Source organism: Lepidochelys kempii, chromosome 2 (genome assembly GCF_965140265.1).
Source record: "Lepidochelys kempii isolate rLepKem1 chromosome 2, rLepKem1.hap2, whole genome shotgun sequence".
NCBI classification, from domain to species: Eukaryota; Metazoa; Chordata; order Testudines; family Cheloniidae; genus Lepidochelys; species Lepidochelys kempii.
This window is the reverse complement of record NC_133257.1, coordinates 217,927,421-217,939,872: the sequence shown is the minus strand read 5'-3', so window position 1 is coordinate 217,939,872 and position 12,452 is coordinate 217,927,421. Positions and strand designations below refer to the sequence as shown.

Sequence of the window (12,452 nt, the reverse complement as noted above, 5' to 3'; positions counted from 1 at the left end):
TATATTTTTACACTTCATTTGGCAGTATTTATGCTCCTTTCTATTTTCCTCATTGGGATTTAACTTCCACTTTTTAAAGGATGCCTTTTTGCCTCTCACTGCTTCATTTACTTTGTTGTTTAGCCACAGTGGCACATTTTTGGTTCTCTTACTATGTTTTTTAACTTGGGGTATACATTTAAGTTGAGCCTCTATTATGGTGTCTTTAAAAAGTTTCCATGCAGCTTGCAGGGATTTCACTTTTTGCGCTGTACCTTTTAATTTCTGTTTAACTAACTTCCTCATTTTTGTGTAGATCCCCTTTCTGAAATTAAATGCTACAGTATTGGGCTGCTGTGGTGTTTTCCCCACCACAGGGATGTTAAATTTAATGATATTATAGTCACTATTACCAAATGATCCATCTATAGTCACCTCTTGGACCTGATCCTGTGCTCCATTTAGGACTAAATCAAGAAATCTCTCTTCTCTTGTGGGTTCCAGGACTAGCTGCTCCATGAAGCGGTCATTTATGCTGTCAAGAAACTTTATCTCTGCATCCTGTCCTGAAGTGACATGTACCCAGTCAATATGGGGATAGTTGAAATCCCCCATTATTACTGAGTTTTTTATTTTAATAGCTTCTCTAATCTCCCTAAGCATTTCACAGTCACTATCACCATCCTGGTCGGGTGGTCAGTAATATATCCCTACTGCTATAGTCTTATTATTAGAACATGGAATTAGTATCCACAGAGATTCTAGGCTACAGTTTGGTTCATTTAAGATTTTTACTTCATTTGATTCTACGCTTTCTTTCACATGTAGTGCCACTCCCCCATCAGCACAACCTGTTCTGTCCTTCTGATATTTTTTGTACCCTGGTATTACTGTGTCCCATTGATTATCCTCATTCCACCAAGTTTCTGTGATGCCTATTATATCAATATCGTCATTTAATATGAGGCACTCTAGTTCACCCATCTTATTATTTACACTTTTAGCATTTGTATATAATCACTTTAAAAACTTGTCACTTTTTAGCTGTCTGCCATTACATGATGTAATTGAATGGGACTTTTGTTCGTTTGATTGTTTCTGATCAGCTCTTACCCGTATTTTATCATCTTCCATCCTCTCCTCCTTACTAGGGCATAGAGAATCTCCATTAATAGATCTTCCCTAAGGGATCCCGCTGTCCGAACCATGTGGTCCTCTGCGCCTGTCAGCTTTCCCCCAGCCCTTAGCTTAAAAACTGCTCTGTGACCTTTTAAATTTTAAGTGCCAGGATTCCTTTTTTAAGTGTAGGATTTCTTTTTTGTTTTTCAGGTCATTAAAGAGCTCCTGATGGAGCTGTATTACCTCTTCCCATTCTTGCTATCTTTCCTTCACATTAACATAGTTTGCAGTTGTGCCTTTAAAATGGTTTCCCTGAGAATCAGTCAGCTCTCTGAACACCTTTTTCCATTACATTTTCTTCCCATGGGATCTTACCTTTTTTGAAGCCCATTGTTCTTGTTTTTCTGCTCTTGCTCTTTGTTTTTCTTAGAATCATGAAAACTATCATTTTGTGGTTACTTTTACCTAAATTGTCTTCCACCTTCAGATTCACGACCAGTTCCTCCCGGTTGACAGGAATGAAGTTTAAAATGGCTGTCCCCCTGGTTACTTCTTCCACTTTCTGAAATAAAATGTTCTTCCATTTCAGGCACCCTCCTTAGCATATCCATTTTATTGCCCAGATTGATCTATTCAAAAGTCAATGCATTTTTCTTACCCAACCCTGACATGGCTATGTACCACACACTGATTGCCCATTGATTACCTATTCCCCACTCCCAGTGAATGTCTTTGGAAAGTAGTTCGCCCCTGGAGGTCTGGTAATAAGCAGCCCAAGATTAAACAGGTAAACTGAGACACATAATATTTAAGAAAAACAATGCAGAAATTTCCCAGTATCTCTACAGAAAGGAATAATATGATGACCCTATAAGCAGTTTACAGAGGAAATTGATATGGGGCATGTGTGTACATATATATAATGTGGAATTCATGATGCAGTCACTTAAAGTGATACACTGTTAACAAGGTGCCATCATCTGATAACTACTGATAAAAATGGACATGTTTTTTAAACTACACTCTATGCATGCTAGCAGGAACACAGTGGGAAAATGGTAACTGTCTTGCCTATTATTTTGCTAACAGTCATACCTCCTAAATTAAGACAATTGGTATGTATGTTTTTAAACTGCAAGGGCAGCCTGCTGTCTAAAAACAGTTGTATCAGTCTGCTAGTGGAGACCCGTACACCCATGCTGTGCCCCAGTGAAACCAATGGAAGTGAGCACACTCACACGGTTCCATGCTAGCGACTGTCATTGAAAGATCAGAGATGAGGGTTTTCTAGCAGTTACTAACATGCTGCTTCATGAATTTTGTGTAAGCCAAAATTATCTATCTATAATTAGGGATAAATATATTCCCGCCTAAACTGTTCCTATGAAAACTTCTGAAATAACTGGTGTTGAGGAGCAAGGAACTAAAAGGATAATAAGTTATGCAGTGATGGAACTGTATGTTGTTGTTATTTATTTTTTGTATTACCATAGTGCCTAAGAGCCCCTGTAAAGACAAAGAACACAAAGATGTCCCTGCCCAAAGAACTGTGTGTCGGGGGGTACGCACACGAGAAAGAAAATTATTCCAAGAGATATCCTATATATTCTTCTTTGCTACTGGGATATGCTTTGCCTTTAACACTATGCATCACAACACACTCATAACATGCATAACACCATATCATCACAGCATGCAGGAAGTATTTTTAAGTAAATAATTCAACACAAATCTGGGTGTACAATAAGAACCTTCTCCAGTGGTAACCTGGCGAAATCTGATTCAGCAGAGACTTCATGGCATCTTTTCCCTGTGCTGGGTCAATTGAGACTAAAAGCAAAAGTGACATATGCAGGCATCTTGAAGATTGAACTGACACTTATTTACTACCTTTTGTTGCCTACCTTATATCTGAAGCACTATTGATTACTTCATGAGAAGGAGGCTGTATATTCTACCCCTCCAGCCAAAGGCAACGTGAGTTATGTGGGCATGGGTAATGGAAGCAGAGGCGTTGAGGGAAAATAGGGCCACAAATGAAGTAACTTACAACAGACACTATGCTGTCTGGAAAGCTCTGTGATAAAAAAAAAAGGGGTGGGGGGGAATCAGAGTAGCCATGCACTCATCAAAGTACAACCTACTCTAATGTGGCAAGCAACAGAACCATTCAGACGACAGATTTTTAGACAAGTGATCTTGTTTTGCCTTTCTAAATTATTTTGCATCTGTGTCTTATGAACAAACAGATTTATTGTGACACCACATGTACACCACCAAGGTAGAGCAGTTCTAAGGAATTGTTGGTCATATGTCTTTTTGCTGGTTTTAGCTATCAAGCTGCTCTTTTATCACAACCTGCAGGGCAACTGCATGGTCATGGAATACAGGTAACAGTATATTTTAAATATAATGCTTATAAAGAGTCTCATCTACACGAAGAAAATGACTGTGGCTGTCAGCAAAGGGTGGCCCTGAGCCCCTCTGAAATGGTATAATTATTCAACATTGTTAAAGAAAAGAGGCTTGAGACCATTGTCTCAGGTATATGCTTTTCATCTCCACTTAAGAGGAAACCAGGAGGACTTGTTGCTGACAACGGTTTTCAGCACTAGGTCATTTTCCTAATTTAGAGGACTAATAGCACTCAGTACAGTGGCCACGAAGCAGCCATGGTGCTTTATGCACATGAATGGTCCATTCATTTCAATGGATCTACTCATATTCTTAAACTAGGCATGTGCTTACGTGCCTTGCTGAACGAGGGCCAAAGTGTGCTAGACCTGTACAATCATCCCCACAGAATAGGGTTGCCAGACATCCAGTTTTTGACCAGAATGTCTGGTTGAAAAGGAACCGTGGCAGCTCCAGTCAGCACCACCGACTGAGCTGCAAAAAGTCCAGTTGTCCACAGCAGCCGGCTCTGCATTGCTCCCAGAAGTGGCCAGCATGTCCCTAAGCTCCTAGGTGCAAGGGCGGCCAGGGGGGCTCTGCACACTGCCCCTCACTGTGTCACAGGGGCCACCCCAAGTGCCGGCTCCACAGCTCCCATTGGCCAGGAACCGCAACCAATGGGGGCGGTGCCTGCTGACAGGGGAAGCGTGCACAGCCCCCTGGCCACCTGTGTGCCTAAGAGCTGGAGGAACATGTCGCTGCTTCTGGGAGCTGCCTGAGGTAAGTGCTGTCCTGAGCCTGCACCCCTCTCCCCTTCCCCCAAATCCCTGCCCTAGCCCTGAGCCCCCTCCCATGCTCTGAACCTCTTGACCCCAGCCCAGACTCCCCTACTGCACCCCCAGCCCCTCATCCCCAATCCCACCCAGAGCCCTCACTGGAGGCCTCACCCCCCTGCACCCCAACCCCCTACGCCAGCCTGGAGCATCCTCCCACACTCTGAACCCCTTAGCTCCACCCCCCAGCCCAGAGCCCCCACCTGCACCCCAAACCTCTCATCCCCAGTCCCACCCTAGAGCCCACACTCCCAGCCGGAGCCATCACCCACTCCTGCACCCAAACCTCCTGCCTCAGCCTGGTGAAAATGAGAAAGTGAGTGATGGTGGCGGAGAAGGGGGGATGGAGTGAGCAGGGGAGGGACCTTGGAGAAGGGGCAGGGGCAGGGTCTGGGAGAAGGAGCAGGGCAGGGACAGGGCAAGGGTGTTTGGTCTTCTGCAATCAGAAAGTTGGCAACCCTACCACAGAACTCTGTCAGCATTAGAAACCATCCACCAATTTAGCACCATTTAAAATAATGCACCTCTGTTTAAAAGGAGCCTAGGTTAGAAAAAGAAGAGCCATTACAGGTTAGTGCCATGGCAAATGTACACAATGGCTTAGGACAAAACAATTAAATTGTCAACTTGATATGAAAGTAGGAATTGAACATAGGTCTCCAGAAGTAAAAGGCCACTGCACTATACTATATTAACTAATATTAATATTAATAGATATATAAAAAGTACTCTTGATTATCATGCTGTTACTTATTTATACTATGAGAAATATTCTTTTAAAAAATATTTGTATAGTGTGTTAGGGGGAGGTTTTCAAAGCCACAAATGGGAGCTAGTGGACAATTCCATGGGAGTTGGGTCCCAGACTGCTTTTGAAAATCTTCTTAGTTTTTTTTATTATGGCAGCTTCTATTTGTTAATATAAGGAAATATCTCACAGTCTATTATTCTCTTGTGGGGCTGATAATGTCCTATCAAATATTTATGCACATTAAATTTACTTTAAAACATAGTCAAATTGCATATGTGTCATGCATCTAAGTTGTATTATGATAGGATTCTAATCAAATCACATTTATTTCTATTTAGCATAACAATACATCTCTAAGTCTTCTTGTGTAGCTACTTAACATTGCTAATTGAGGAACATGGTTTGTGTGTTTTTCACAGGGCATAAAGAGCATTTTTGAATTGTTACCTAATCTTTTAAAAGATATTTACAAGGTAAAGTTTAATAGCCATCAAAGGATAAACAACAGAGTGATTTTGCTGCATTAAAGGCCACTGCTTTAATTTCTTTCCTCATGCAAAAACTGATTTATTCAATACTTGTTGATTCAATTTCCTTATAATTACACCACACTGAATAAATCAAAGAAACTGAAAAAACAATTTATCTTAGTGTGCTAATTATGCAGAGACAGAGAAAGAGATGCAGAAGATTAAGGGCAGAATGTATTGGCTTCCATTGTGGTTTGTGTGTGTTTGCTTTTGTTACCCCTACCCACATTCATATTACAGAATAATAGGGTCACTCTTATGAGAAATGAAGGCAAGTATTTGGAGCAAGCAGCCAATTAGCACAGGACAGAGAATATTTTACAGTTAGGGCTGGAACATCTGTGGGTCCCTGCTGTGGCTGCTGCTTCTACCAGCTGGAGGCTCTGGCTGGTTGTTCCCCAAGACCACATGGTAGGGAATGGGGGGAAAGGGAGACACCACCTACATCCTAGTTCACCCAGACTATGTGGGGCATTTCCCCTGCATCATTCTAGGTCATAGCAGGGAAATGGAGGGAGGAGCAGTATATTTAAAAAAAATAGAAAGTACCTGTACAGTTGCATATATACTGAGGAGACAGAAAAGTCAATATATGGAAATAAAAGGACATAATTCCCTTTTTACTCCAAGATAAGCAGTCACTGTGTCACAATATGTCTATCATTGCTATTAATTATAAAGCAAAATGATGAACGAAACCATTGAAATTGAAAGAAATATATTGCACAATCATACTGTTTTTTATAGGGTACTTAATACAATAATTCAATGTACATTGTGTCATGTTTAATAGAAAATGTTAAAGCTTCCCTGCATATTTAAATGAACTCTCTGAGACATTTACCCTCAGAGTTCTACATAGGACCATATGTGTAAATATGCATTTGTACCATATATGTACATTTTCTTCTGTGCTGCGTAGGGTTATTTATCTTTAGTTAAAAAATACAAAACAACAACAAGAAAAAATCCTGTAATTTAGGTAATATTGAAGATCTCATTTCAGAGGATATGGTTAATATTCTATAGATATATATATAGGCCAAATTCTCTCTATATATAGGTCAGCTCTCACTCAACATTAGTGCAAACCATGGAGCGTAGGATAACTATTTCTTTTTCTTTGTCTAGCCCAAACCTTGAATTTAAGAAGAAATTCCACCCTAAAGTTTCTAAAATATTTTGTGCTCCAAGTCCCATAAACCACTGAACTGTATAAGAGCTGTGGTTGGACACAATGATTGACGGCAAAATGTGTCTTATAGTGGTACTAGTTCAGATAGTTTTTAAGAATTTTGTTTTGGTTGGTTGCCATCAGTAGCATGTTGTTTTGCGTTTTCCCCATTAACTCTTAATGAGTTTAAGTTGATGGTCCAGCGGTTGTGTCCTACCACCTCAGAGTCAATCTGAATGACTTTTCTTACCTGCAGCACTGGAAAAAGAGTCCATTTGTGGATCTGTGCCTCTCTGCTTAGCTTTGCCTCAGGATTTGCTTGCTTTATGACGTCAGAATATTTTGTTCTGGGTTATTTTATTTTTAGGAGAACAGCTGCTGCACCTTTAATGGGGATTAAGAGCAGAAAAGCAAGGACTTTTCTGGGGCTGTGATGTGTGTTAAATTTGGGCCTTGTTGATACTGGCATCTGGTGGTAGCACCAAGACTCTTTCGAATAGGGCTGATGAGATTCTCCAGACTTATATTCGTCTAGGGAAAGCTTTTCTCTAGAGGAAGTCTGTAACATGAGAGATATAATCATGTCTTCTTGAAGGGTGGGAAGGCTGCCTTTCGTGCCCTTATTGATTGATAATAGGAGGAGCTAGATGGAAAGTTCCACTTGGGTGAGCCCCTGAGACTGTTGCCAAGAGAAGGTAGTGTTATAAAAGAAGACATGACTTTTGAAAGCTGATGGGCTAGCCATGTTATATAGAAGCTGGTGGGGAGTAAGTATGCACTATAGAGTAAAGCTCACATATACTCTCTCTCTAGTCCTGGGATTCTAACAGTACCCACAGAATATAATGGCTTATTGTATATGAACGAGTTTAAGAATTGTCCATGTATATAATACTTTCATTCCTGCATTTTCAGTTTAGTCCCACAAATAAATCATGCTTTACCTAAAAATAAATAAATAAAATAAAAGAGCTTGACCACCTAATTCCCTCTTGGACTAGAATATTCCCACCAACCCATTTGTGCTTCATTAATCACTGGCTGACATAACTATTAATAGGTTTGATGGATATTTGAAGGAGAGTTCTTTTTGACATTGCCAATCTTCCACTCCGCAAACACCAGTTTCCACCTTGTTTGAAGATGGCTGGACTTACTCCAATTCTTTCAAACAAAAAAAGAAAGAAACAAACAAACCCATACCATTCTCCTTCAATCCAAATGTGTATGAAATGGTGGTAACTACAAACTGTTGAGATGTGAGACTCATTATCTTTGGATGTCTGAGCATGGATATCTTTTAATTTTACTCTTATCATATCCTTCCTCCGCTTTTGGCAGTGAATTGACCCCTGATTATTATTATTTTTAATACCCAGTAATTTTGCGTTGATTTGTCTGGTACTGTTGGTACTATTTAGGCTGGCTTTGTTCCCATATACTTAACTCATAGCTTTGAGGGATTATTTTTTTGGTGATTAGATTTCAAAGTGGTAAGCACCTTCATAAATCCTAAAATAGGCAGCATTTTCATCTTCATTTATTTCTAGAACTCCCCAGAGTTCCTATTATGTGTCTAAATTTCTATATTCTTAGGTGCATGCTGGTTCATGATCCCAGGCACTGAGATGAGTGCAGATGTCACCTGATACACACACATGCACATATATACACATACATGGTTCTTGCTATTCCTGTGGGAAATAGGTTTATGACATAGACTTCTGGATATTTGGAGGCAGATTGCTATTCCTTTGTATCTCTCCAGATCATTATTATCATTCTGTATCTTAAAGATTATATGTATAGATACATTAAATTCCACTATGTATGAAACAAATTTGTCTGGGGTCTATGGCCCCAGATCTAATAAACCTTTAAGCATGTGAGTAACCTTACTCATGTGAATAGTTTCATTTAACATTTGGGAGCTGGTCCTGCAACTGGACCCAACTAGGCGGTCCTTTGTACATGCATGGAGCCCCGCTGAAGTCAATGGACTGCCTCTGTGGGTTTAATTTCAGGATCAGGGTGCACAGGGTTATTCATCTGAGTAAATATGTGCAGTACTGTACTGTTTGCAGGCTCAGGGTTTATACTGGAATTTTAATTTTAAGGGTTCCTAGACAGCTAATTAATGTAATTGTGGTTTTTAAAATTGTATTATTGTTTACCGTATATTGATTTTGTACAACATGCTTGTATAAAGAATGTGATTTAATTACATATACTTCATAGACACAAGCCTTGAAAGATAATAAAGCTAGAAGAAGCAAGGAAAGCTGTGTTTCAAAACAACAATGGCACAAAAAGAGTGAGGGATTACTGCAAATGGTACTGCCAAGATCACTTCAACAGCATGAAACTGCTGATAAACACAGAGGAAAAAACTGAAGTCCCCAGTTCAGTGAGGCCTGCTTGTCCAGATAGGCTTGGATGGCTGCCAGTGGGTGAATCAGATGTCACTGGGGTTTGCACTATAAGAGACAATCTGTTCCAGCAGCACTTGTGCCTGAAAAGAAATGAATGAATCAATACGAAGAGGTTCCCATACACCATGTCCTTTTAATTTTACCAGGAAATCCTGCTTTATGCCAAATTACTGTGAAATCAGTATTGTGCCATTTACCTTATTGGAAAGCAATAGTTATCCTTTATCAGGCAGTACAGTACTCATTTTTATTCCTGTCTTTGCATTAAAAAAAAGGTTACGGGTTCTCTGAGAATACTATTGAACTGGTTTTCATTCTGGTATATTTTTGCTGTGAGGACATATACATCAAACTGAGTATCTTGCTAAATAATTCAAGTTACAGGCACTTAAAATACTGTGATTTTCATGACCAGGAGGCTTTTGAGTTACCTTTTGACTCGGGTGAAGTTTTAGGGACATCAGGTTCAGTTCTACCTTTTAGTGCCTTTTAGGCACTGCCTGCCCCCCCTAAGAAACTACTAATATAATCAAAGTAAAATAAATGTACTCTCATCCCAATTCTGTGCTTTGCGGCTTTATTCTCCCTGTGTATGACCCCATTCTTGCTGGTCATTTTGGAAGGCTGAGGAGCTGCAAATGACCCTGACCCCACTTTCACCATATGCAGTGACTCTCAGTCAGCATGGTAAAAGCAGTAGGATTTATTAGATGTCTGGAACACAGTGTAGAAAGTCCTTGGTTAGCATGGAGAAAAGAAATTACAGCATGAGTCCATTCTGGTTACCCAGCGCCCCAGCCAAGCAGTGTACACCCTTGGCTCGCACTCTGTCCTCTTTATCAGATTTCTGGGCCAGTCCCTCCTCAGTGCTTTGTGGTCCAGTTGGTCAAACACAGCTGGCTTCCTGCAGAGGAGTGGAACCTTCATGGTTGTTGATTGCTAGGTAGTAAATGTCCAAGTGTTTGGGCTTTGCCATTGTCTTCATGGACTTTCCAATGATGGGGGACCAGGCCCCAGACATCCAAGCATCAATCACACCTGTGTGGTAGCCTGCCTGAAAGTAAACAGCCATTTGCCACCCACTAAGTGACAAATGCCGTATATGGGGGAAACTGAGGCACATACAGTATTCATACAAAATATTTACAGAAAATTCTCACTCTGTCATAGTGCCCGACCAGAATGAACTTTTAAAGTTAAGTGGGTTTTCCAGGAAATCTCTAGGGGAAGGTGTATGCAAATATTCCCCCTTTGGTTATTAAAGAATTTGGCCATTTGATACTTTGCCCTGAGGAGAAGACCCTTTTCTGCTGGACAAGATCAGAGGATGAGGACAAGATCAGAGGCCCAACTGTATAAAGGAGTGACTTTCAGATTCAGGGTGTGCTTATTCTGAGCCAAGGTGGTTTTGAACTTTTAACCACAGAAAAAACCCTTGGTGGGCTTTGAAGGACTGACTCCTGCCTGAACACTTGGTGGCGGTGGGGGGATGTCTGGTAAACTTAATAGCATGTGAATAGGTTCTTTTATTGTTTTAATATGTTTTTTCTCTAATACTTTCACCTTAAGAATAAATGTGCTTGTTTAGGAAAAACTGTGTGGTAACTTTTAACTGTGGGCGATTACTTGTAATTGTGGGCAATGTTTTTTAAAGTCTCTGATGAGAAAAACAAAGCAGGCTTGCTTAGGCAGTCTGACTTATTGGGGATTTCGCAGTATAGGCAGGGAACTCTGCAGCCTGGAAATACCCTAGTCAGGAGGGAGAGAGATGTATGCCCCCACCCAAGAGAGGTGACAGCTGGGGAGCTGAAAGTCTGAGCGTGGGTGCCCTTAGTGGACCAAAGAGGGGTGAATACAAGTGCAGCTGTGACAAAGGGAGCAACATTGTGTCCTGTCAGGTCTCTAATATTTAGTGTCACCACCATGCTCCCTTGTTCACTTCATGTGTTATCAACTAAATGTGTTGCTTTGGATTGTTTGTTTACCAGTACAAGTGACATTACCAGGGCAGAAGACGACAGTGCTGTGCAGAGGAAGGAAACAAAGTGTAAATTCCTTTACCGCTGTTGCAAAATGTTCACTGCTTTTCCTCACAATGTCGATGCTTAACCATCTTCTTCACTGTTCAATAGGTTGTTCCTCTTGCCAGGAGGTGAAGGATGCCCCACTCCCTCCATTTCCCCAAAGGTAGCAGGAGGGTTCATTATGCTACTTATCTTTTCTTTACTGAGGCTTTCTTAGGTTTAAACCAAAAATATTTCAAAAGTGTCAAACTTAAAAATAAAATCTATATTGATATATTTACTGATATTTCTATATTAAGAAACCTGTCTGAAATGGCTACTCAAACAAGCCACAGTAATTGATTACTTAATGGAGATGGTCTTCTAATAGGAGTGTATCAAAATTATTATTATAACCAATATTTGGAGATATTTTGGGGTGCTTCAATGGCTCCATGTCGAGTTGCAGCCGGCATGAAGTGGAGTGCCCCAAGTTCGGTTCTGGGGCCAGTTTTGTTCTGCGGCATGGCTCCCCGCAGGGCTCTTACCATGGCCAGGCTGCTGCCTCCCAGCCAAAGCAGGGTCCAGGTAGGAGCTGTGCAGGCAGCTATGGGGAGCTGTGGACTCTCCTGCCCTGGATGGGGGCCCCACGGATTAGGGACACAGGCTAGGGGCTGCTTTTGACACCCCTCCCCTCCGCCCCCTGGAGAGTCTGCAGCTCCCAACCCCTTCCAGCTTTGCTAGGGGCCCCCGGGGCCTTGGGCAGAACAGGAGGGGTGGGGATGGGAGGCCCTAGGCCCTGCCCCCCCCAACACTTTTGGGCAGGATCTGCTGCCCTTGCAGGGAATACAGGGTTAGCCCTACAGAGGTAGAGTATATGGGGCTCCATGCTGCCTCCACACCCTGAATTCCCTGCTGTATGTACTCTTTGTTGTCTTAGCTACTGCTTCTCCAGACACAGCAAACCATTAATTAACTATATGACTGTAGGTTATTTGATGGAGTTCTCTATCATAGTTGCATTTTTGGTTGGTTATTTTTTGGGGGTGATTTTGGTTCCTGCCCCCATTAAAAATACAAAGCAGGTTTTTGAGCTAGGCTCAGGCTGGAGCGTTAAAATGTTAAAAAGGGTGAAATGTTTGGTGCTGGGGTGCTAGTGTGGTGGTGCTAAAAATGAAATGCTGTGGTGCGTGTTGGAGGAGTGAATTGCCGGGGGAATGGTGCTAAAAATTCTGGC

At 41.4% G+C, this 12,452-nt stretch overlaps 1 protein-coding gene across 1 annotated transcript in view; it reads right to left on the bottom strand.

The window, feature by feature from the left end:
* Positions 1–9,225: 9,225 nt before the first annotated feature.
* Positions 9,226–12,452, bottom strand: part of THSD7A (thrombospondin type 1 domain containing 7A) — a 634,694-nt gene continuing 631,467 nt past the window's right edge. The window contains exon 27 of the mRNA XM_073333835.1: positions 9,226–9,292. Within this exon, the coding sequence (XP_073189936.1) occupies positions 9,258–9,292 (35 nt within the window). The 3' untranslated portion in view covers positions 9,226–9,257. The remainder of the gene's footprint in view (positions 9,293–12,452) is intronic.